Below are 26,061 nucleotides of genomic sequence, written 5' to 3' on the forward strand. Positions count from 1 at the left end.
TGGCATGTTGTATAGAGCGCTTTGAGTACTCCGGGAGAGTAGAAAAACGCTATATAAGAATCAGTCCATTTACCATTTACTTGTCAGCAGTCGGAAAGCAACTTGGGGAAGGCAGGTGGTGAGGTCTGGGTGAGTACTTGTTAGCTTTGAATCCAGGCAAAGTGGTCCAGTAAGTCTAAGAGACGAAAGGCATTAATGTGGCTGTGAGTGAATCAAGAAGACCAGCATCCAGGAAAACGTGACTGAACTGCAAGGGTGAGTAGATGATCCGAGGATTAGGAGGTTAGCAGAGTTATTGGGAGTGCTGATGTTATATTCAGCCTAGTAGATTACTGTCAGGTATGGACAGTGGACAGGCTGACCAGGCTTCACCCAAAGGCAGAAACCAGAGTCTAGTGGGAAACCACCGCCGCTCACACAGACCATGAAAGCAGCATGACCCCCCCCCCCCCCCCCCCAAAGCATTCTCTTTCACTTGGCATCATTTACCTCTCCCTGCTCCAATTTCTGATGTGTCCACCTTTGCAATGATAACTGTGATCAGGGTGAACCAAAAAGGTGCCGTGGTGAACAGATACTTAAGTTTGGTGAATGCAGTTTCAGCTTTGGGGGACCAGATGCATGCTGAGACTTGAGTGGTGCAGCTACCTGACTATAGTTGAAAATGAACAGTCTATAAAAATTTGCTATTCCCAAAACCCATTGGAGATGCTTCTGGAATCTACAATGGGTACAAGGGGTAGGCCACTCTGTTAAAGCTTTCACTTTTGCCAGATCCGTCTTCACCTGCCCCCGTGCCAAAATGTAACTGAAAAAAGTTATTGATGAGGAATGGAATTCACACTTTTTTGCTTTGACATAAGATTTATTCTCCAGCAAACGTTGGAAAAATAGCATGGACATGAGACTGATGTTCCTCGCAGGTTTTGGGAAAAATGAGGATATCATCCAGATACACCAATACGAACCTGTCAAGGAATTCCCGGAGGACATCGTTAACTAATCTTGAAACATTGCGGGAGCATTAGTTAACCCAGGCGGCATGACCAAATACTCGTAGTCCCCCAATGGCATGTTTAAAACGGTCTTCCACTTGTCTCCCTGATTGATCTGGAAAAAGTGGTAAGCGTTGCGGATGTGGGGTTTTGTAAACCCAGTGGCACTGTGAAATGGCCTGAAAGCAGAGCTAATGAGGTAATAGGTACTTATTCTTGATGGTAATATCACTGAGGCCCCTGAAGTAAATGCATGGCCAGAGAGAGCCATCCTTTTTCCCCACAAAAAAGAAGTTCCAACTTGAGATGACAATCGTTGGATTATGCCTGCACCGAGGGATTCCTTAATGTACTTTTCCATAGCCGCACACTCAGGTCTAAGCAGGTTATACAGCCAGCTAGAAGGCCGGGTGGAGCCAGAGAGTAGTTCTATGGTGCTGTCCTGTGGTTTGTGAGGTGGCAGTGAAAGCGCTTTACTTTTGCTAAATACTTCCTGAAGATCATGACATTTGGTGGGCACAGAGGAGAGATCTAAAACAGTCTCAGTGTTGGTTGATGGTTCCACAGGTTCCGGTGGACGGGCGGAAACAAGGCAATTTGAATGACAGAACAGACTCTAACTGATTACCCTCTGACCTGACCAGTCTAAGTGGGGGTTATGTAATTCTAGCCAAGGAAACCCGAGTATGAGTGGTTTGTGAGGTGCATGAAAAGCAAAAAAGGTAAGTGTTTTCTTGTGATTGCCAGGGGTGACAGGCTCTGTGCGCTGAGTTATGTGAGGGGACACTCGGTTATTTAATGACTTAGTGGGAATGGGCGGATTAAGGGGGCATAGAGGGATGTTTAACTGTCTCGCTAACTCAGACTCCATGAGGTTCTAATTGAACAAGAGCCTGAAAGGTCTGGTTAACTAGAACAGAGAGTTGGAGTTGCAATCTGGGTTTTTATGTTTGTGTGAGTATCCTCCACCCTTATCCCTGAACTTTCCAGTGGGCAGACCCTGGTGTGGAATCGAAAACAGACAGGTTCATCACGAGAAGCAAGCTGATCTTTCATGGTTTGATTTAATGACTGAAAAACATACAGCGGACGGTGGTTAGCACTGTTGCCGCACAGCAAGAAGGTCCTGAGCAAAAGTCTTTACAAACTCAACCAGGAAATCATCATGCGAGCAGAAAGAAAGAGGATGAGCAGATAGGTAAGCAAGAGAAACCCGCCAGTGTCCCAGGTTTCCAGAGAAGGTTCAGGTTCCAGGTACCTGAAATGGGATGTAATTCAATTCAATTCAATTTTATTTATATAGCGCCAAATCACAACAGTCGCCTCAATGCGCTTTATAATGTACAGTAGATCGTACAGTAATAGATACAGAGAAAAACCCAACAATCATATGACCCCCTATGAGCAAACACTTTGGCGACAGTGGGAAGGAAAAACTCCCTTTTAACAGGAAGAAATTTTTGGTGTCAAAGTCAAAGCACAGATCCACCCAGTCTCTGTATTTCAGCTTATTTCCTTTATACACACATTTAACAGGAACAGTTTCAGACAGCTAGTGTTTACCTGACATTACCTGCGTACCTCACAGTTTGCAGGTAATGGGCATAATAATTACTGAACAGAGACATCCTGCTGTGAACTTTGTTGCTGTGGATCTAAAATGTAAAAATACATCTGAGAAGATTTCTAATCATGATTTTATGAGCCCCCAAAGTTTGATTCTGTTCATCTGGACGTAGCGCTCTCAGCGGGAGAAACATTTTGTCACTCATCAAGATGACTTCTTCAGGCTCAGCTGACTGCAGCTTTCCCCAATCTTATAAAGAGTACATCTGCATAATGACTCAAACCTAATGGTCAAGGAACTGACCTCCCAGCCTTATTGTTCCTTCAGTGGGCTGGTTTCAGTCATTATGCAAATGTACTTTTTATAGGGTTGGAAACCAGAAGTCAGCTGAGACTGACGAAGTCACCTGGATGAGTGACGAAATGTTTCTCCCACTGAAAGCGCTACGTCCAGATGAACAGAATCAACTTTTGGGATTTACTAACCTGGATGATTGAGCATGGATCAAGACGGGTTTTTATGAGGTATACAGTTTCTTATAATTTCTAAACCAGAAGGTTGAGGAGATGGAGCTCATGATAACTGGCTACTGCCCTTCAGCGTGCTTTATGAAATCATCCAATCAAAATAAAGTTGGCCTTTAGGGAGAGCGGGGCTTTAAAGGGGAATGAGCCAAAGCAGCTTTTAGACAGAAAATGAAACGAGAGTCCAGGATGTGATACATTATTTATAACTACATTTACAGTAATCACACATATTAGAATTAATAAAGTGACCAGCAGTACTGTAGTAAGTGTAATACTGCAGTACTCACAGGCCTGTGCCAGCAGACACTGAACTACTGTCACTAAATCAACCTGGTCTTCACTGGTTTCCATTTACATACATTGGAATAATTGTGTTTAATTTGAAATATTTTTCTTCTGTTACACTTAAATTCTTGAACATTTTTTATTTAATTGTGCATTGTAGTGTACTCATTTGTACACATTTGATTACTTAGATTCAACATATAAAGAGATTTTATTTGATAATAAATATTATTGTTTTGTTGTTCTTGTTATTTTTTTCAGGCTGAGCAGCTGTAACCTGTCAGAGAAAGGCTGTACAGATTTGTTGTCAGTGGTCAGCTCCCAGTCCTGTAGTCTGAGAGAGCTGGACTTGAGTACCGACAGCCTGAAGGCTTCAGCAGTAAAGCTTCTGTCTGCTGCAGTGGAGAGTCCACACGCCAAACTGAATATTCTGAGGTCTGACCGATTTGTATTCTTTTTTCTTTTGTTTGTTTTGTTTTGTTTTTAACTGAGAAAATAAATCCAGCAATTTAAACAGTAGAGGTAAACTTGATCAATTTACTGTTGTTTCGTACCACATCTGCTCAGCATAAAACAACAAGGATTCTTAAAATATAAGATTAGTTATTGCACCCTGATTACACTTTAACATCAGTCTTTGTTCATGTTTTCATTTTCAGACTCAACGTCTGTGAACTTCTAGCGGAAAACTGTGAAGCTGTGTCCTCAATGCTCAGCTCTCAGTCCTCTACTCTGACAGAGCTGGACCTGAGTATCAAAAATGTGCAGGATTCAGGAGTGAAGATTCTGTCTGCTGGACTACAAAGTTTAAACTGTAAACTAAATACTCTGAGGTCAGATCAATTGACATTTTGTTTTTTTTAAATGAACCAATTAAACATTTTATTCAAGGCTTCCGGTTCCGGCGCTCGTGGGGATGGACACCTAGTACGAGAGCTCTCGACTGAAACTTATTAAAACTGCCCCAAGTAAATTAATACACTATCTAAGTGCACATAAAGAGGAAAAAGGGGTTTAAATGATGTCCAGAAAGAACAAAATAGCTAAGAAGTTAACGTTTGAAAACGTGGAAGATGGCAATGTGCAGCTAACAGAAGGGGCTAACGTTAGCCCCTATAGGGCTAGCCGAGGCCACTCTCCCACTCCTAGCCGCGAGGATTCTGGGACAGAAGATGAGGTTGACCCAGCAAGTTTGACGCTGATACTGAAAGAACTGAGAGGCGTTGGGAAAGAGGTGAAAGAATTTCAAAAAGACACGAAAGCGCAACTGGTGGAAATAAGGGGTGAGTTGGATAAAGCCAATGCGCGGCTTAATGATGTGGAAACCAGGGTTGCAGAACACAAAGATAAGCTTCAGAACACAGACGAGATTTTGTCTGAGATACTAACAATGCAATTCAATGTTATTTATATAGCGCCAAATCACAACAAAAGTCACCTCAAGGCACTTCATAAATACAGAGAAAAACCCAACAATCATATGACCCCCTATGAACAAGCACTTTGGCGACAGTGGGAAGGAAAAACTCCCTTTTAACAGGAAGAAACCTCCGGCAGAACCAGGCTCAGGGAGGGGCGGGGCCATCTGCTGTGATTGGTTGGGGTGAGAGAAGGAAGACAGGATAAAGACATGCTGTGGAAGAGAGACAGAGGTTAATAACACATATGATTCAATGCAGAGAGGGCTGTTAATACATAGTGAGTGAGAAAGGTGACTGGAAAGGAAAAACTCAATGCATCATGGGAATCCCCGGCAGCCTACGTCTATTGCAGCATAACTAAGGGAGGATTCAGGGTCACCTGGCCCAGCCCTAACTATATGCTTTAGCAAAAAGGAAAGTTTGAAGCTGATCGTCAAAGTAGAGAGGGTGTCTGTCTCCTGAACTCAAACTGGGAGCTGCTTCCACACCCAGTCCAACATAGCCAGGCTTTCTTTGCTGCTTTGACAAAACCTCAAATCCCAGTCAGAGATGATGAGCATCATCACAGTGATGATCATTTCTCTGTAACCCAGGCTTTCTGCTTCAGGATCTGTGCACGCTCAGAAAACAAGGAGACCTTTAAACATCATTTCACTAAATGGATGGATTGAGCTCAGCCTACAGATGAACTGGTGCCAGAGATCATAAAGAACATCAAACAGTCAAATTCAACACTTTTAATGGAAATATGAGATTAATCTTAAAAGTAGAGATAGAGTAGAGATAGTGTCTGTCTCCCGAATCCAAACTGGAAGCTGGTTCCACAGAAGAGGGGCCTGAAAACTGAAGGCTCTGCCTCCCATTCTACTTTTAAATACTTTAGGAACAACAAGTAGGCCTGCAGTGTGAGAGCGAAGTGCTCTAATAGGGTGATATGGTACTACAAGGTCATTAAGATAAGATGGGGCCTGATTATTTAAGATCTTGTATGTGAGGAGCAGGATTTTGAATTCAATTCTGGATTTAACAGGAAGCCAATGAAGGGAAGCCAAAACAGGAGAAATCTGCTCTCTCTTTCTAGTCCCTGTCAGTACTCTTGCTGCAGCATTTTGGATTAACTGAAGGCTTTTCAGGGAGTTTTTTTGGACATCCTGATAATAATGAATTACAATAGTCCAGCCTGGAAGTAATAAATGCATGAACTAGTTTTTCAGCGTCACTCTGAGACAGGATATTTCTAATTTTAGAGATGTTGCGCAAATGGAAGAAAGCATGCAGGAAAAGTTTCAAACAAAACTAACATCACTGGAGGCTTACTCGAGGAGGGAGTCGCTCAAACTGTACAGGGTGCCGGAGGGAGAAGAATCGGGAGCTCCATCTATGGCCCACTTTGTGGAGAAGCTACTCCGGGAGAATCTCGCCATCCCACCATCAACACCGTTACAAATTCAGAGAGCACACAGAGTGTTATCATTACTCCCTCCGGACGGCTCCCAACCCAGATCGATCCTGGTAAAATTCCTGTGCTTCACGGTTAAAGAAGAAGTGCTGAGGCTCGCTTGGCAAAAGAAAGGTTTTATGCTGAATTCCAGCAAGATCAACCTCGACCACGATTACCCCCCTGAGATCATGGCTTTGAGGAAGGAGTATGCAGAGGCACGAAAGGTCCTAAAAGAGAAGAATGTACGGTTTAGGACCCTCTACTCAGCGCGCCTTAAGGTTTTTTTCGAAGGAGGAGCGAAAACCTACAACACGGTGGAGGAGGCAACGGCTGACCTGGCGAGTCGGGGCCTGCCGGTAAAGGTGATTACACCACCGGCAACCCCCAGAGAAAAACTACAAAGATGCCCGCTGTGGCGGGGAGTTGGTGGTCGGCGTCCGCGTCAGATCCGAGGAGCTGCGGGATATAGAGAGAAGCTGCAAGTATACAGACGTGAAGAGAACGAATTTAATGTTATGCATTAGCTATGGACAACATGGTGAAATATGGTTACTGTCGAGCTAAAATGGGTGGGGCTTCTCGTGCTGTGAGTGGCGTCGCAGTGGAAAGCCCCCTAACTCAGGGGGTAATAAGGGGTTTCCCTTCAAGTTGTGAGGGTGTCAGTGGAAGTGCTCCACTGTCAGAAGCCAGCTTAGGAGCTTTCAAGCTCCAGTTATGTTCAAATGTTTTCAGTTCATTCCTAACTTTTTTCACTTGTTACTGTTTTAAGAGGGGGTTGCCTGCTGCTATTGAGTTTATGCGCTGTGGTAACTTAATATATCTTTATGGGAAGTGAGTCAGTGAAAGTAATCTCTTTTAATGTTAACGGGGTTCTGAACGTGATTAAGATGAATAAGATACTGTCCAAACTAAGGAAGGAGAAGGCCCAGATTGCATTACTTCAGGAGACACACATGAACCAAGTAGATCACTTGAGATTGAAAAGAAAGGGTTTTAAATATGTATTCTCCTCTTCCGTTAAGTCCAAACACAAGAGGGGTGTGGCTACACTTATCTCTGGTACACTTAACTATGAACATATCTAAGAACTCTGTGACGAGGAAGGCAGATTGGTTAGAATAACAGAATGGATAGAGGGGTCTGAAATCACAATTTTAAATGTTTATGCTCCCCCCGGGAGCGATTGGCTATTCTATAGGAATAGGTTTGATTTATTGGTGGATTCTCAGGGGATAGTTGTCTGTGGGGGGGTTTTAACTTTAGACTTGACCCTAAACTAGACTCCTCCTCCCCAACCAACCAGGTAACAGCACTTACTAGAAAAGTCAATTCCTATATGGTAGAGATGGGGATAATAGATGTATGGAGGGACCGCTACGCATCTACCAGAAATTTCACTCATTACTCTGGTTCCTTTAAAGTGTATGCAAGGCTGGACTACTTTTTTATGTTTAAAGTTGATAGGTTTAGGGTCAAAGACTGTGACATATTAACAAGAGATCTATCTGACCACAGTCCTATCTCTCTATCTTTGCAGGTGGCTAGGAAAAAATGTACCACACTGTGGAAATTGTTATCGCACCTTAATGATCCTGCCATAGTTTCCAAATTAAAGGTAGACATTAAAGAATTTCTAGATGTTAATGACACAGGAGAGGTATCTCCAGCTATTCTTTGGGATACGCTCAAAGCGGTAATGAGAGGTACATTAATTTCTATCGCCTCCCACTTAAAGAGAATCAAAGGGCAAAAATTAGCAGAACTACAGGCAAATTTAAAGTTGAAAGAATAGGAAGACATAAACACCGCAAATCCTACTCTGAAGCAGGATATCAGGAAAATACAGGATGAAATTAATGATATTTACACCCAGGAGGCCCAAAATAACTTAATTTTTTTGAGGCAAAAATACTATGAGACAGGAGGGAAATCTGCAAAATATCTGGCACATAAATAACGCAAACAACTAGAGGAAAGTACGATATACCAAATCAAGGACCCCAAGACTAATATTCTGGAATCAAAATTAGAAGACATTCAGAAATGTTTTGAGACCTTCTTTAGGGAGCTGTACTCACAGCCCAATGCTACGGAGGAGAATTGTACTGATGCCTTTCTTAGCTCTCTAGAATTACCTTCACTCCCGTCTCTCAAAAATGAGCTTCTAACACATCCCATTTTAGTGGAAGAAATTAATGCTTTTTCCAGATTAAAACCAGGTAAGGCAGTTGGGCCGGACGGGTTCAGTTCTCAGTGGTATCGCACCCTGAGGGCAGATCTAGTCCCCACATTGCTGAAGTCATTTAACTACATCCTACAGGAGGGAGAAATCCCACCCTCCTGGAGGGAGGCAACTATTTCAATTATCCCAAAAGAGGGGAAAGATAAACGAGAATGTGGAAACTATCGACCAATCAGTGTCCTTAACTTGGATGACAAACTATTTACTTCTATTCTTGCTCGTAGACTGGAGAAGTTTTTACCTGACCTCATCGATTTAGATCAGACTGGTTTCATTCACTATAGACAAACAACTGACAACATTAGGAGAATATTACACATCTCTACTCAAATTTACAGTAAATCGGGATAATGAGAAAATTAAGTACCTGGGAATATATTTGACTGCGGACCTCTCGCTGCTCTTTCAGGCAAACTACGAGCCAATATCTGCAAGTATAAAAGCTGATTTGCACAGATGGAATCTGGTCCCCTTTATGCGTCTCAGCTCCCGGGTAACCGCAATCAAGATGGACACGCTCCCCAGACTGCTTTATCTTTTTAGAAACTTGCCAATAGAAGTGAGCGATTACCAATTTATTGAGTGGGACAAATGGATCTCCAGATTTATCTGGCAGGGCCGAAAGCCAAGGATTAAATATGCTACCCTCCAGCTCCCCAAGGAAAAGGGAGGACTGGGTCTCCCCTGCCTCAGGAATTACTATTATGTCGCTCAAATAACCCCCCTCTTATATTGGTGTAACAAAACATACACGGCTAGGTGGAAGGAACTGGAGTCCAGCCTGTTGGACCGATTCCCCCTACAAGCTGTAATGGCAGATAAGGGTCTAATGTGCCGGCTGGAAAAGCTGGGGAACCCCTGGTTAACCCACACCCTCCAAGTTTGGCAGAAGGTAATCAACATCTGTGGGATACACAAAATGCTAAAAATCTTCAGGTGGGTTGCTTTCGACTCGGATTTTATTCCAAACAGACACGACTCTAACTTTGAAGCATGGATATCCTATGGCCTTACGACATTCCTCTCTCTTACTCATAGAAATATTGTGCTCAGATTTGAGGCCTTACAGGACGATCACAACCTGACAAAATACAACTTTCATAGAAACTTACAGCTGAGATCATATATTGATCATGAATGCAAACTGTCCGACTTCAATGATGCTGAGTCGCATTTTTTCCTCATCCTGAAAAATGCCACAACCATGACCCCTACTAAATCTATTTCTAAACTATACAAAGCCCTCTCTAGTGCCAGCAAGGATAATACTTTATACACTAAGGATAAATGGGAAAGGGAATCAGGGATTGCTATTTCTGTGGGGGAGTGGGAAAATGTTTTGTACTGCCAGTGGTCCACGTCCAGTTCTATGAGCTGGAAGGAACATGGCTGGAAGAATATTATTAGGTACTTCAAGACTCCATATCAGGAGAGGTACAAAGGGGCTTATATGCAATGCTGGAGACAATGCGGCTCGACTGTTGCTAACCATTTTCATGTCTTTTGGGACTGTCCCAAGTTAAAAAACGTTCAGGTCTCCTTAAGTGCAGTCTTTAACGTTCAAATACCTTTAGATTTTAAGGTTTTATACATGGGTTTGGTCCCCTTTCTGGAATGTAGGAGTGAGATTAAGTTGGTGCAATTACTCTTGGTGGCAAGTAAAAAAACAATTACTAGAAGATGGTTAAGCCAGGCCCAGCCTACCCTAGACGACTGGTTTGGGATCATTTTAGAGATATTTAGGATGGAAAAACTTACATATCTGTTAAGAAATCAAAAAGCCAAATTCTACCAAATTTGGAACAATTGGATCCAATTCATCACCCCCACGAGGGCTGACTTCACTTGATCTCACTATTACTTGGTTGTTTTTTGTTTGTTTGTTTTTTACATTTACTTCTATTACTATTGCTTGTTTATTTACTTATTTCTTCACAATGATTGCAGCATGGGCACCCCTCCCAGTTTGTGTTTATAGTTCCATGTAATGTGTTCTATATATCTCCTTTGGGAGAGCATGCGAGCAACTGTCCTAGTAATAGCTAGTGGAGGTTAATATGCACCCGCTGATCACTTTGTTTATCATTTGCTCTCCTGGACTTAATCTAAAACCTGGAAGGACTTTGTTCCCATGTTATTCATATACTGCTATGCAGATGGTTTTTTCTTGTCCAATCCAAATAAAGATATAATTAAAAAAAAACATTTTATTCAAGTTCATCCATATGATGTTGTATCTTAGTATGTTAAGGTTTCATCAAAAATAAAAAGATGGCATGTAATATAATAACAAACTTTACATAAGTATTATAGATTATCTTTTGTTTTTCAGACTGGGTGGCTGTAACCTGTCAGAGAGAAGCTGTGAAGCTCTGTCCTCAGTCCTCAGCTCCCAGTCCTCCAGTCTGAGAGAGCTGGACCTGAGTAACTCTGACCTGCAGGATTCAGGAGTGAAGCTTCTGTCTGCTGGACTAAAGAGTTCACAGTGTGCAGTGGAAACTCTCAGGTCAGGATTCAAACGTTAACACATATGATCATTTAAAATGTGAATTATATTATTGATTGACTTATCTATAGAGCTTTTAGCTAAACTTATATTTATATTTGAGTGGATTATTAGACTGAATTACTGTGTAAAATTTGTCACAGTCATACGATTTTGTTTATTTATTTATTTTTTAAATTCATGTACTGGCCATTTTACATAAATTTGGCTAATCTTCCACAATATATACATTTGATTTCGTTAGGAACAAAATTTTCAAATTACATATTTTGCTGGATATTGGGTATTAATGAAATTATTATGTCTTTAATGACACCACATTTCCATATGTAGGAGGTTACTGGTGGTATTGTTTCAGTGTCTGAGTTTTCCTTGCAAAGAAACATCTGGAATTTAACAATACATATTTTAAAGCTGTTTTCTCCAAAGGGATTTGTATTAGTGATGGTAAATTTGATTCTTTTTACCGAATCGAGTTTAAATGAGTCACTCACCAAAATGAATCGGGTTTTTTAAGTCATTTGAGTCTCTGAGTCAGTTGCCCAGAGAGTGCCAAAAATGTACTTTTTCTCTCAAACTTAATTTGTTTTTATTTTCATGTAAATCCTACTGCTACGATGAGTGACTGAAAAATAAAAACAACTATTTTATAGAGCAAAAAAGAATAAGATTTCTAAATTGGACATTTATTTTTGTTTATGTTATTAGTATTTCCTCTTTATCATCTTTGCACAAAAACAAAGTGTAGACTGAATGTTATATTGCATCAGTCAGACTATCAGGCTTCATCTCAGATGAAGGAGTGACTCTTCCGTGGTAACAAACTGTGAGTTTCAGCAGCTGAGAGGCAGGAGGGAAGGGTGAGTGAGTGGTCTTGATGCATTCTCAGTCTAGACTAGACTAGAAAGAGGGGCGCTGCTCTTGTGGCGACCAGCAGGTTGTCTCTCTCTGTCAGTGTCAGTGTTTTAACTTATTTTATTTCATTCTTTTATTCCTTTATATATATATATTTTGCCTGAGGAAATTCTATAGCATCGGCTTGTGCTTTGTGGAACTTCTTTTAACGAAGATGGGTTTTTTATTTCGCATGATTTTATTGGCAATCCTGACGGTCGTTTGGAGTCATTCCTTTACCATCAATAATCCTGGCTAATGTGCAGTCTCTGAGGAGTAAATTGGATGAACTGCATTTGAATGTCGCACACTTGCGTGGCTACAGGGATACATGTCTAATGGCATTCACAGAGACTTGGCTCAAGGACTCTGACCCTGATTGTTCTCTGGAACTAAATGGCTTCGGGTTTCCCATACGTTTGGATCGAGACCCCGGAGCTACCCAGAAATCTCAAGGAGGAGTGTGTTTGTATATAAATCAGAAATGGTGTAAAAATGTGACCGTTCGTAGACAAGTGTGTCTGCCTGACATTGAGCTCCTCTCTGTGTCTTTGAGGCCGTTTTATCTGCCGAGGGAATTCCCACAGATCAACGTCACCATTGTTTACATCCACCCTAAAGCGAATCCTAAGAATGCGACTGACACCATCTCCATTTTTTTCCTAATAACAAACCATGGTCTTCAAAAGGTCTTATGAGGCTGATTCATGAAAGGAAAAAAGCTTTTATTTAAGGGAATATCTTGAAAGTTAGAGAAATTAGGAAGGAGATCAGATCAGAAATTAAAAAAGCCAAAGTAAAATACAAGGATAAGGTAGAGGCGGAGATGGGTAGCAATAACTTAAGGGTGGCCTGGGCAGGCATGAAACACATGACTGGTCACTGTTACAGTGACTGTAATAAGATAAGTCTTCCTGGTTTTAGTTCAGACTCTCAGTTAGCAAGTAGAGAAGCTTATAGACCCTCTACAATTTGCATACAGGCCTCGTAGACGTGTTGATGATGCAGTGGTCACTCTGTTGAACTTCCTTTATCGCCATCTTGATGGCGCCAAAGCTCATGCTCTTATTTATTGATTTTTCTTCAGCTTTTAATACTATCCAGCCACATCTTTTAGCTGATAAACTTCTTAACCAGTTTACACTTGATCTTAATCTCGTTGGTTGGGTTTTAAACTTTTTAACTGACAGATCTCAGTGTGTGAGAGTGAACGGCTGTTTTTCCAAACAGCTGAACTCTTCCACTGGCTCACCGCAAGGTTGTTGTCTCTCTCCTCTACTGTATATTTTGTACACTAATGACTGTCGCAGTACACAGGCCAACAGGCATTTCATTAAATACGCAGATGACACAGTCATTGTAAGCCTCCTTCATGGTGAAGAGGATTCCCATGGGCCTGTTGTGGATGAGTTTGTTTCGTGGTGTGATCAGTCCTTCTTAATGATCAGCACCTTGAAAACCAAGGACATGGTTATTGACTTCAGGGAGACATCCCCTCATCCTGCGCTAACAGTGGTAAATGTGCAGCCATTGAACTGGTGGACAGTTATAAGTATTTGGGGGTTGTTCTTGATAAAGCTCTGTGCTTTGAGTCACATCTTGCTGCTACAGTGAAAAAGGTTCAACAAAGACTTTTTAAGGAGGTTGAGAGGTTTCAATGTTTCATCTGCAATGATGACTCGTTTTTTATAAAAGTTTTATTGAATCTGTTTTAACTTTCTGTATCATTGCTTGGTACGGTAATATGTCTCTGAATAATAAGACCAGACTTAACAACCTGGTTAAAGTGGCTGGTAAGATTTCAGGGAGGTCTCAGGTCCAGCTTGTGGACTTTTATAACAGGCAGGTGCTGAGGAAGGCGACCTCTGTCATGTTGTGTTCAGATCATCCTCTCTTTAATGATTTTCAACTGCTTCCATCAGGTCGTCGTTATAAAGTGCCTGCAGTGAAGACAAAGAGACATAGATTGTCTTTTGTACCTACTGCTATTATCATAGTTAATAACACTGAACCATATGTGTTGTTGCCATTGCACATTGTACTTTTTTGATGAAAAATCTAGGTTGTTTTCTCAGGCTTATATTATATTATATTATTTTGGAGTGTGTATGTGATGTGTTGGTTGCCTGTTTGTTTGCTTGTACGGACATACTGCAAATCAATTTCCCATTAGGGACAATAAAGTTACCAATAACCAATAATCATCCAGGTAAGTAAATCTCCAAAAGTTGATTCTGTTCATCTGGACGTGGCGTTTTGTGGGAGAAATGTTTCATCATCATCCAGGTGACTTCTTCAATCTCGGCTGACTGCAGGTTTCAATCTTATAAACAGTACATTTGCATAATGACTGAAACCAGCCCACTGAAGGAACAATGGGCTGGGAGGTCAGTTCCTTAATCATAATTATGCAAATTCTCATGACCACTGATCAAAGCCCACTGATCAAAGCCCACTGATCAAAGCCCACTGATCAATAGCCATGAGAACCATTCACAGAGAGTTGGGGAATGGCTGCAATCACAGAATTTTAATCATTATTTTAAAGGCTGTAGATTGGAGCCATTGCTCTAACAGTGTAAAATGTAACAGGGCTTGGTGCTGATGCTAACAGTGCTAGCTGCTTCAGCCTTTATTTACACATTATAAGCACATTTCGCTTATTTTAAACAGTATATAAAACAGCTAGTACTGCTGGGACGTTATATTTTCACAAGCTAACATGAGCCAATCAGTGAGATGTCTAGCCATGACAGTTGTATGTTGCTGTGAGAAGAGTCGGGCTACATACAGTGATGATAGTGTTAGCCATGTTAGCATTTAGCTTCTATGTTTTTATAGTTTACACTTCTTGTTTATTGCTAGCTGCTCTGTTTAGTTGCTTTAGGGTTTCTTAGTTTACTTTTCCTGCATTATTTTGGTAGTTATCGTGCTTGGTGTCATAAGTTCAGTTTGACTTCCTCCCCTGACATTGTCTACATTAGTTTCAGCTGTGGAAGGATTTATTGAGTGTTTTCTATTTCTTCCATTTGAACAATAGTGGTGCACTCTATGCTTGTAGCTGCTGTGTGCTACGTTCTTCTGTCAAACAAGATGGCGCCTGTGTTTGGCTTTGCCGCCGCTGCAGCTTGCTGGAGGCAACAATGTAGTTTTTCACTGTCGTCAATCATTTTTTGTAATGTCATTTTTGCTCTTTTGAGTTCTGACTTAATTTCTGCTGCTTTAAATTATGATTGGGAGATACTGTTAACCCTTTCAGGCCGGTCAGAGTGGGAACGCTCAGTTTTGCGTAACTATTTTTAAATGCCTGTAGATCGGCAACCACACAAGCTAGTGCAATAATTTTTATTTTTGCATGTGAAACCGGAGTTGTACTTACATCTTATGTATCCAGCTTATCCTAGGTCACCGTTTCCTTCCACACATAGCTTTGCAAAAGTTGCATGAAAAGCACTTGCAGCAACAAAAAAGTAATATTCCAGAAACACGCTTTGCCAATCCGATCAGATGTTCATAGCACTTCCTACGTTGGAATAGATGTCAGCCCAAACTATCGTATGTCCGCCATTACCTGCCCGAAACCTGAAGTGACGTCGTTTTTGCGAAAATTCTAGTTGTTTGTTTGTTTGTTTTTTTTTACCTTGAAGCCTACACTGGTGTTTTTAAAAGTCATGTTTGAGTTTACCCTTTCAGTATAGTTTCTGGGAGGCTTAGAACTCAAATTACACAGTTGGAAATAGTTTATTTTGATGCACTGAAGTTTTTCTTGCAAATTCACATGGTAGTATTTATTTTAGTTTTTCATGCAGTATATACAATTTGGTGTATCTCAAAAATACAACTATGGATACACTCAAATTACATTTCCTGTGGTTGGAAACTATTTTGTGCAACTTTTTTAGTTCTTCCGTTTTGAGGGATAAACCTCTTAAATTTCTCTAACTACAAATATATGTAAAAATACAAAACAAAACAATTTTCAATTTGTTCTAGTTTATTGCACTTTTTGCTGTATATGTATATATGTATATGTAGTTACTATGGACTGAATGCATACATATTATTAAAATTTGGGCTATAACGGTTGTATTGATGTATAGCAACTTGAACTGCTCCCCAAAATGGCACTACAGCAGTGGTTCCCAAACTTTTTTTGCTGGGCCCCCCTTTGTTTTACACGAAAAACGTTCGCCTCCCCCCCGGCGCGTGAACAGCACGCACACGCACTAACACATCCTCCAACCACACACGCCCATATTTTGCTCCATTGCGGTTTATTTCACACCTCAAACATTTAGTAAACAATTAAGCAAATACAAGTAATCTGCAATAAATTACAGGTAGTAAGAAAATAAACTACTAAATCTTTTACGCTACGTCCGCACCTACACTGGTATTTTTGAAAACGCAGCTGTTTCATCCAAACAGTGTTTCAAATCAGCAAAAACTGAGATTTTTTTAAAACTCCTTTTTTGCGGACGAGGAATACAGAGTTCATCTGGCAACGTCAAAGGTTGCGCCTTTTTTCACATCACGCTGTGCGCCACGTTATTGTTTACATGAGATGAACTGCAGAATGGCAGACAGAGACAAAATACTGTTACTCTGAGTATCTGCAGGTTTCACACGCAGTTACTGTCCCTCCATTTACAAAGGCGTCACGGGTAGTTGTTTTTTCTTCTTCTGTAATACTAATCAACATTGCTGTCATTTTCAAAAAATGCCTCTCTGTGCAAAATGGGTTCAAAAACATAAACAGCTGTGGGATCCTGTTTGTCTGTGATTTGAATCGAGGGAACAAATCGTGGCAGGATCAGCCTGATGTTATTTGTATCTCACTGTAACTTTACTCTATAAAGAGCTCACATCTCCAAAATGTCAGGAGTAGTTAGTCACTACAACAAGTGTTTGTGAACTAAAAATTAAGAATGTGGGATCCTGTTTGTCCATGATTGGAAGAGCCCAGCGCTGCTCCCGACGCAGGGACCTACCTCAGCACCAGTGTTGGGTAAGTTACTTTAAAATAGTAACTTAGTTACATTACTAGTTACTTCTCTCAAAAGTAACTCAGTTACTTCAAGTTACTCGTTACTTTCAAAGTAACTAGTTACTAGGGAAAGTAACTTTGGTTTTACTCAGAATTCTCTTGTTAATGTGTTTCTTCCATAACTTTGCCAGTCTTCTAGCTTGCTTACTTGCCACAAGTGCACTGTGCCACCTACCAATAGAAAGGATATGATAACGTGCATATTTCCACGAGAGAAACCCCACGCCTGGACCGTCATTGACTGCTGCCATGATTCTAGCCTACGTCACAGAGTCATGTGCGCCTTTTACATCCAACACAAAAACTGCAGTCGTGGTGCTTTCGATTGTACTCAGAACTCAGAAATTCTGCCTTCTGAATAGGAAGATGTAAGTAACACCAGACTGCAGATGAGCTGCATACAGGGCTGGACTGGGAAAGAAAATTGGCCCGGGTATTTTGACTAGAAACTGGCCCACCATTATAGGAAAAATCATAAAGCCTTTGAATGAAAACAAACACTGTTGTGACAGTGATGTTCACTGTTTTGATGGTATATATGCATCAATCTATCAATCGTTTGTTGTAAGATTCAGATAATTATTTTTTAAAAGCTAGACATTTTAAATGAGAATAAGAAAGAAAAGTATTTCTTTGTGCCCCCCATTCCCTGTTAATGCCCTACATGCCCCCTTGGCCACACTTTGCTAGATCCGCACCTGCACAGTTACCAGCTGTCAGCTTCCTAAAAAAGGATCCTGGGGTTATTTGTCTCTCAGAAACAGTTCATAACTTCCCTTCAACTCATTCATGTCACCTAAAAGGTAAACCTGTTTCTCCATCACAGCTCTGATGATCCAGTAAGGACATCTCCTGGTTTCATCTTCATGTTTCCCTCTCACCAGATAACCAAAACATATCATGACCAGCAGCTTTTTTTTTTACAGCTGTGGCTCCAGCAAATACTAGAAATTAATATTAAATAAATTCTAACAACAGCTGATCAAGCTTAAACGTGCTGCTGTTGTTTAGCGCGACATCCGCTGTTTTCCTCTTTCGGCGCAAAGTGGGCGATAAACAAACAAGAGAGCCGATCAGCTGATCATTGATCAGTTTCATGATTGAAGTAGAAACGGGAGAGGGAGGGGGGAGAATGAGAGAAGAAGAGGCAGCTGTGCAGCGTAAAGACACAGAATAACTCCAGCTTTGTGCCTTTTTCATTGTAGCTGAATTACGGGACAAACTGTTCCTTTTCACCTCAATAAGAAACGCGTAATATTTTCTCTGAATACCAGACGGGACGGTTGGCAACTCTAATAACTTATGAACAAAATAAGGTTCAACATCATTAACTTCATAGCACCACCCAGCTGTGTAGAAACTCCGTCATGCTAGCTAGCACGCAGTACGGAAAAAGTCAGAATAACGAAAATAAACTCCACCTAAGCTTGGTTTATATCTGACCCAGAGAGACTGCAGGTCATAACTTCTTACCTGAAGTTCAGTTCACACTTGGACCGGCGGCCGCCTCGGGTCTCTTTTCCTTCTGCGTCCCTTTTCCTTCATCCACCTGCTGCCTCCACCACTTGCTAATGTTACTGAATCTGTGGAAACTCCGCGATGCCACCACACGAAGTAACGAGTAACGACCCTATCTAAATCCCAGTAACGAGTAACGCGTTCCTGATTTTGGCATAATAACTAGTTACCATGCTCGTTACCACAATAATAACGTAGTTACTATAACGCGTTACTTAATAACGCGTTAGTCCCAACACTGCTCAGCACCTGTGCAGGTGAAGCCAAAGGGCAGATTTGCTTCACCATATTTTCTAGTCTTTGGCTTAGAATGAAGTTGGTTTGGAAACATATTCAGCGATGCTTCATCTCCTGCTTTGCGTTTCTGTGGGCGCCGTGCTAGCAGTGTTCAAGCGTTTTGTTCCCCTCCCTTTTCATACCGCGCCCCCCCTGCCATGGCTCTGCGCCCCCCCTAGGGGGCGGGCACCACAGTTTGGGAAGGTCTGCACTACAGCATGTAAAAATCTAAAGATAAGCTCTGGCAGACTTGGTTCTATGGTAGGTCTTAAAGGGTTTAACATCAAAGATTCAGTGGAGAGCTACTGTAACAGCTGAACAGAAAAACTCTTCCTCCCCTGGTGTGCTACTCTTCACAACCCGCAGGACTTTCACCCTCAAGAGATGGAAAAGGGGAACGAGGGCCGACGTCCAGGTGAAACTGAGAAGCTACCAGAGGCTAGCTTCTTGGCTGTGGGGAGAATCCTGGTGCCTGCGTCCACTTCCTCTCCTGACATTTAGTTAATATGTTACGCCGGTGACTGGGACCTGGGCTCTGTGGCTCAGAAGCAGTTTTTCTCACGGTGTGTCCGTCAAACGTTCACTGTTTTTATTGATAACAGCTATGTCTGCTCATCGATCATTGCTTCCCCCAGCTCTGGAGTCGCTGCCCTGGCCAGCAGGTCTACAGGTCTGCATTGTCTTTATTTCAAGTGCCGCTGCAGTCAGCTGTTGATTTTGCAGCTCGACCGTCATCAACTCGGTTGGCCCCGCTTAACGTTCGCTCCCTAACAAACAAATCATTTATTCTAAGCGATCTCTTTATTAAAGAGTCTCTAGATTTCATGTGTCTGACTGAGACGTGGCAGCAAAATAAGAATTATGTCCAATGTTCCCTCTAATGTTTCATGTGTCTGAGCGAACACACAAACTCCCTGAGCGGTCCCTTGGATCACTGGATCACGTTGTCATTAACGTGGCTTCACTCTACATCAACCAAAACACCGGTGTCGGCACATGAGGACGCTGTCATAGCCCGTCAGCGACGTTGATTAGCTGCGTATATACGAATGTGAATCATTGGCTGGACTATGGGATAAGGCGGCATCGTTCTAAATACTGGAGCAGCCAGTCACTGACTAACACTGCAAAGCAGAATTGTTAACGTATTTATTTTAATTTCAATTCAGGTTAGTATTTAGTATTTAGTATTTAGTAATTATTTATTTATTGTCATTGTCAAGAACAATGAAATTGCGTTTGTGGCTTCCATACAACCCAAAAAAAAGAAGAAAATAATAAATACCCCTTAAAACCCAAGTGTACATATTTAACCCAGTGTGACTCCAATGCAATAAGACAATCCTTAGCAACAACATGAGAACATGACAAGTAATGTTCGTAGAAAATCAGACAAAGACCTGAGAAACATGACAAAGTACAACAATGCAACCCATTCAATATTATTGTACTGTGAGATATGATATCAGATATGATAGTTATCTATTTAAGAAGGAGGGGGGGGGGGGGGCAGGAGGGGGAAGAGAATAAAGATATGATGCACCAATGCAGACCAGTTCATTGCTATTAAGAAGTTGGATATGGTTATTGTCCGTGAGAGGGGGGCAGAGAGTTCAGGAGCCTCACAGCCTGTTAGATATCTTTTTGTGCGCAATGCAGATACTCTGTGTGCAGAGAGCGTGTCAGCGGATTGCACCCGTGCGCAGCTTAGAGGGAACATTGATTATGTCCACTTGAATGAAATCTGCCCGGCTGGCTGCTCCGTCTTTTAGGACGTGGTGGAGGACTCGCTGTTGTTTACCAGGACAGATTCACATGCAGTCTGATGACCTCGGACTCCTTTTCTGCATTTGAGTCACAGATGATGGTCAGTTCTCTAAAAACCAGTTATTGTATTTTATTCTACCTGATGGGGTCTTTCTAACTGAATTTAATGACCTTCTGACATCCATCATTTCATTGGAGAAGGTTGGGAGATTTGAGCCGTCATATTGATGAAGCATCCTGTAACACTGCTGCTGAGCTCATCACTGTCACTGAGTCTTTTAACTTTAGGCAGCATGTTTCTGGCCCCACACATAAAAAGGGTCACACACTGGATCTTGTTTTCTCCCTGGGTTTAAATATTGTTAAGGTTCGTTCGAGTTAGGGAAGAGAAGAAAGCAAGCCCAAGTCGAAGTAGGTGTCAAAAATAGTGATCTTTATTACACACTCTGTGCACTAAGAGTGGGAAAAGACAATTTGCAATCGAATCCTCTCGTCAACTGAAGCATCAGTCTCCTTATATTGCCTTTATGACATCACAGTTGGATCTTTACTGGAAATGATCTCAAATGATAACAATTCCCCGCCTATCCCAAAGTTTTCCCTTATATAGACATCAACTGCTACTCTTAAGAGAAAAACAAGTGTGTATTACATTGTGCATTTTGTGAAAGTGTATCTATCAGAAAACCTGTCCTCAGATGACCCTCCTATTATTACTAAGTGTGTAGGTGAACGTGCGTGTGTTACATAAGTGCGTGCATGTAAGTAGAGGCCGGCCCGGCGTACGTGCAGAACTACACGCAGGCCTGCCAGGGCCCAACAGGACTCGTGGGTCTGTATGGTGTGACTGCTCCAACATGCAACAACTTTATATAAACAGTCAGTGTGCATTAATATTTGCTCAAACTAACACAGATGTAATTAAAAGATTATACTGTCAACAGATTCAACAATGGTAAATGATTAATCAATGATAACTGATTGTGAGAATACAAAATAAAATATCTCCTGATCACAATATACATGATGTATGTGTGGAGGATGTCCATGTGAGTGACCATAGCTGCATATTTTTTAACTTGTTATTTTACTTGGATCCTTCATCTCCTAAACTGATGATCCAAAGGCGGATTATAAACCAAGATGCTGCTGGAAGGTTCTCTGCCATGTTTGACCCTCGCATGGCTCGTAGTGACCTCGACTCACGTATTTTATCCTTTAATGATCAATGCAAGTTGTTGGAAAGCCCACTGATAACATGTTTACATGGCTAAAATGTTATGGCTCATTCATTGATAGTATTTTCGCCATAGAAATTGTTATGTCCTATATTGATGAACCCACCATGTCTATGCTGATGCTCTTTGAACGCACCACATACGTACTCGAGGCCATGCAGTGGCTGCTAGTCTGTGTTCTCAGTATTTTTATGTGTCAGTTCCAGTTTTAGAGCTCTAAAGTGCAGCTATCGTGTTAGGAATATGTTAGGAATAGACAGGAACACTGAGCACACTGAGGTCAAATTTTTATTTAGGGCGACCGTGGCTCAGGGGGTTGGGAATCGCATCTGTAACCGGAAGGTCACCGGTTCGATCCCTGGGCTCTCTGTCCTGGTCGTTGTGTCCTTGGGCTTTACCCTACTTGCCTACTGGTGTTGGCCAGAGGGGCCGATGGCGCGATATGGCAGCCTCGCTTCTGTCAGTCTGCCCCAGGGCAGCTGTGGCTACAACCGTAGCTGCCTCCACCAGTGTATGAATGTGAGAGTGACTGAATAGTGGCATTGTAAAGCGCTTTGGGTGCCTTGAAAAGCGCTATATAAATCCAATCCATTATTATTATTATTATTTTACCACTCGCTGCATTCTTGATGTTCATGTTCTTCTCTTTCCCCTCACCCTGCTACCAGTCATGGTAGATGCTCCTCCTGGAGCCTGTTTTCACTGGGAGGATCTTTGTGTCAAAGGGAGTTCTTCTTCCCACCATCACCAAGTGCTGCTCACAGTGGAGGCGGTTACCTTACACTGTTAAACAGCTTCAGATGACTGTTGTTGTCTGTTGGGTATTGTCACTTATAAATAAACATTGAATGGATGTATGGATGGATAGATGTTATTGTGACAAAGAGAAAACGATTGTTGACAGATTGATTGTTGTTTTGTGTGTCTGCAGTCTGTCAGGCTGTCTGATCACAGAGGAAGGCTGTACTTCTCTGGCCTCAGCTCTGAGCTCCAACCCCTCCCATCTGAGACAGCTGGACCTGAGCTACAATCATCTAGGTCCCTCAGGAATGAAGCTGCTGTCGGCTGGACTGAAGGATCCAGGCTGGAGACTGGACACTCTCAGGTATGGAGAGATGTCTGATAGAGGAGGAAGAGCTGGAAACATTTCCTGTGTCCTTCACTCACTTCCTGTTTGTTTCCTGCAGATGACTCATGAACAATCACACATGCAGGAATATTTTCAGGGACAGACACACTAGTCTAGCTGGATAGTTCATGGATATTTATGTAGGGGTCTCCAAGGAGTCTGGTTGCAGGAACATTTAGGTCACAGGTGTACCTGAGATAGATACCAGTGTACCTAATAAAGTGTCAGCCATGTGTATGTTTCCCATGCTGTATGTCCACAGTGACAGAAGGATGAAACAAGGCTGTGAATCATTTCAGTCTGTGTTTGTGACAAAGAGGCAGACAGGAGCAGCTAACATTTGGAAATGGAAGCTTAAATAATGACAAACTCTACATTCACAGCTGAATTAACAATAAATTTGTTCTCAAGTGCACATTTAGCAGCTAATGCTATTACTGTTTTCCCTTGCTTTCTACAACTTGAGCAGCTATTGCTAAGTAGGCCACTTTGCTCTGCTAAGGATTTATGTGACCATGATGGAAACTCTGATAAGCTAATGCTGCTAAGCTAATACTGTTTATGGGCCCTGTTAGAATCAATATTTCATTCTCATTCTGTTGTTTGAGAACAATATTAACATTTCACATCATTATAACACAAGAGAAAAGGGTATTAGCGTTAGCTACTAATGCTTATTCACCTCAAATTAGCTTTAGCTGCTAATGGTAGCCTACTTAGCAATAACTGCTCACTAATATAATGCTAATTCACATCAAATTAGCATTAGCTGCTCAAGTTGTTATAAGGAAAGAGAAAACAGTATTAGCATTAGCTGCTAATAATTGTTCACCCCTAATTAGAGTTAGCCCCTAATGGCAGCCTACTTAGCATTAACTCCTGACGTCGTTGTAATGCAGGGGAAAAGAGTTACCATTATCGGATAATGCTAATTCACATCAAATTAACATTAGTTAACAACGGTAGACTTCGTATCATTAGCTGCTGTCATTCTTACAAAGCAAACAGTATGAGCATTAGCTGTTAATGCTTTCTCATCTAACATTAGAATTGGCCACTAATGGCGTATTGTTAAAAAGTAAAAAAACACATTGTTAGCATAAGCGGATGATGCTAATTCACCTAAATTAGCATTAGCTAATGATGGCTACATACCTAGCATTAGCTACTGATATTGATATACATCAAGAAAATATGGTATTAGCATTAGCTTTTAATGCTTTTTCATCTAAAATTAGAATTAGCCACTAATGGCGTGCTATTTAGCATTACCTCTTCACATCGCAGGGGAAAAGTTAAAATTAAATAAAAAAAAAATGTTCAGATTAGCTACTCATATTGTTAAAAAGTAAGAAAAAACATTGTTAGCATAAGCGGATAATGCTAATTCACCTCAAATTAGTATTAGCTAATAACGGCAACCTACTTAGCATTAGCTGGTCATATTGTTATAATGCAAGAAAATATAGTATTAGCATTAGCTGCCAATTCCTAAATACCTAAAATTAGCATTACCTGTAATGGAAGTCTACTTAGCATTAACTCCTCACTAATGTAATGCTAATTCACATCAAATTAGCTTTAGCTTTAGTATTAGCTGCTAGCACCAGCCTACCCAGCACTAGCTGCTCACATTGTTAAAAGGGAAGAGAAAACGATATTAGCATTAGCTGGTAATAATTATTCACCCCTAATTAGAATTAGCTGCTAATGGCAGCATACTTAGCATTAACTCCTCACATCGTTATAATGCAAATGAGGCTAACTTACATTAAATTAGACTGCTGTTATTAGCTAATGCTATTTAGCAGTAGCTGCTCACATTGTTATAAAGCAAAGGAAAACGATATGAGCATTAGGTTCTAATGCGTATTTGCCTTTAATTAGACGTAGGTGCTAATGGCGACCTACTCAGCATTAGCAGCTCAGATGTTGTATTGCTAGGGAAAAGAGTGTTAGCATTAGCCGTTCACATTGTTATAAAGTTAAGGGAAATAGTGTTAGCATTAGCTACTCACATTGTTAAAAAGTAAGTGTTAGCATTAGTGCATAATGCTAATTCACATCCAATTAGCATTAGTAAATAACGGCAGCCTATTTATCATTAGCAGATAATGTTGAATTTGGCCCACTGGAAAAGTTAAGAACTCAAGATTTAGGAGTGTTTCTCGATAGCTCTTTCTCGTTTGAGAAACAAATAAATGTTGTTATTAAAACCAGCTGTAAGCTTTATATTGTTGATTGTCATTTCCCATATGGAAAAGATATATAAATCTTATAAAGTTTGTATCTGTCTTGTGTGAAACTTGTATGAAAAGCATACAAGAGTGAAAACAGATATAAGATCCCTTGAAAAATTATATAATGAAACTTGTATGTTTTCGATACTTACTAAAACAATATATGAAAGTAATGAGAAAGTGGCCACTTTCGTGAGTATGACTTTCATCATATAAGTTTTTAGTCTTTTCCATATGGGATATGCTTAGAAATATTTACTCATATATGCTTAGAGTTGTATAATCGATTGGATGATGATAGAGGTTCGATCCTTAGTAGTCTGTAAAGACTCTGTGTGCCTTCCAGGGTGCTCTGGCATGCACACACCACTTGGGGCCATGAGAGAGGTCGTACCCTCTCTTACTGATTTATGGTGTAGGACAGGGGTCTCAAACTCAATTTAGCTGGGGGCCGCTGCAGGCAGAGTCTGGGTGAGGCTGGGCCGCATTAGGTTTTCCACAAGAAAGACATGGTTAAAAAATTCCAATCTTCTCAAATCTCTTTATTTTTATTTTTTTAACACAAAATATGAAAAATAAATAAACAAATTAAGAATTAATAAGAAAATAAATCAATCTGTAATACATAAATAAAATAATAATAAGATATTTTTAGTCAGTGAACTTGTGTGTTTCTTTCAGGCTTCTATATCTGCTGTATTTAGATTGAAATGTCTGTATTAACAGTTCTATAACCTTCTTCTGAACATGAATGGAACACTGTAGAAAATGAACTGTTCTTCTGAACATGGCTTCTCTTGCCTACTCCTTGCTGCTAGAGACCTGGCAGCGTTTCCTCTCACATAGCCGAGCCAGATTTGGCCTGAGGGAGGAAGCAGTTGCGACCCTCAGTATGTCTTGAAGATGATCATCCGTAAGTCTGGACCTGTACTTGGACTTATTGAAGTTCAAAGTGGAGAAGAGCTTTT

General features: G+C 41.0%; 1 protein-coding gene across 13 annotated transcripts in view; it reads left to right on the forward strand.

Annotated features, from left to right (window-relative positions):
- The window catches only part of LOC309702175 (protein NLRC3-like), a 169,632-nt gene that overhangs the window by 137,834 nt on the left and 5,737 nt on the right, over positions 1-26,061 (forward strand). For all 13 annotated transcript variants that reach the window (XM_082526653.1, XM_082526649.1, XM_082526658.1 and 10 more), the window contains 4 exons: positions 3,636-3,809; positions 4,034-4,207; positions 10,811-10,984; positions 22,656-22,829. In XM_082526653.1, the coding sequence (XP_082382779.1) occupies positions 3,636-3,809; positions 4,034-4,207; positions 10,811-10,984; positions 22,656-22,829 (696 nt within the window). The remainder of the gene's footprint in view (positions 1-3,635; positions 3,810-4,033; positions 4,208-10,810; positions 10,985-22,655; positions 22,830-26,061) is intronic.

The sequence above is a fragment of the Aulonocara stuartgranti genome (genome assembly GCF_965226115.1).
Source record: "Aulonocara stuartgranti genome assembly, chromosome: 3".
NCBI classification, from domain to species: domain Eukaryota; kingdom Metazoa; phylum Chordata; class Actinopteri; order Cichliformes; family Cichlidae; genus Aulonocara; species Aulonocara stuartgranti.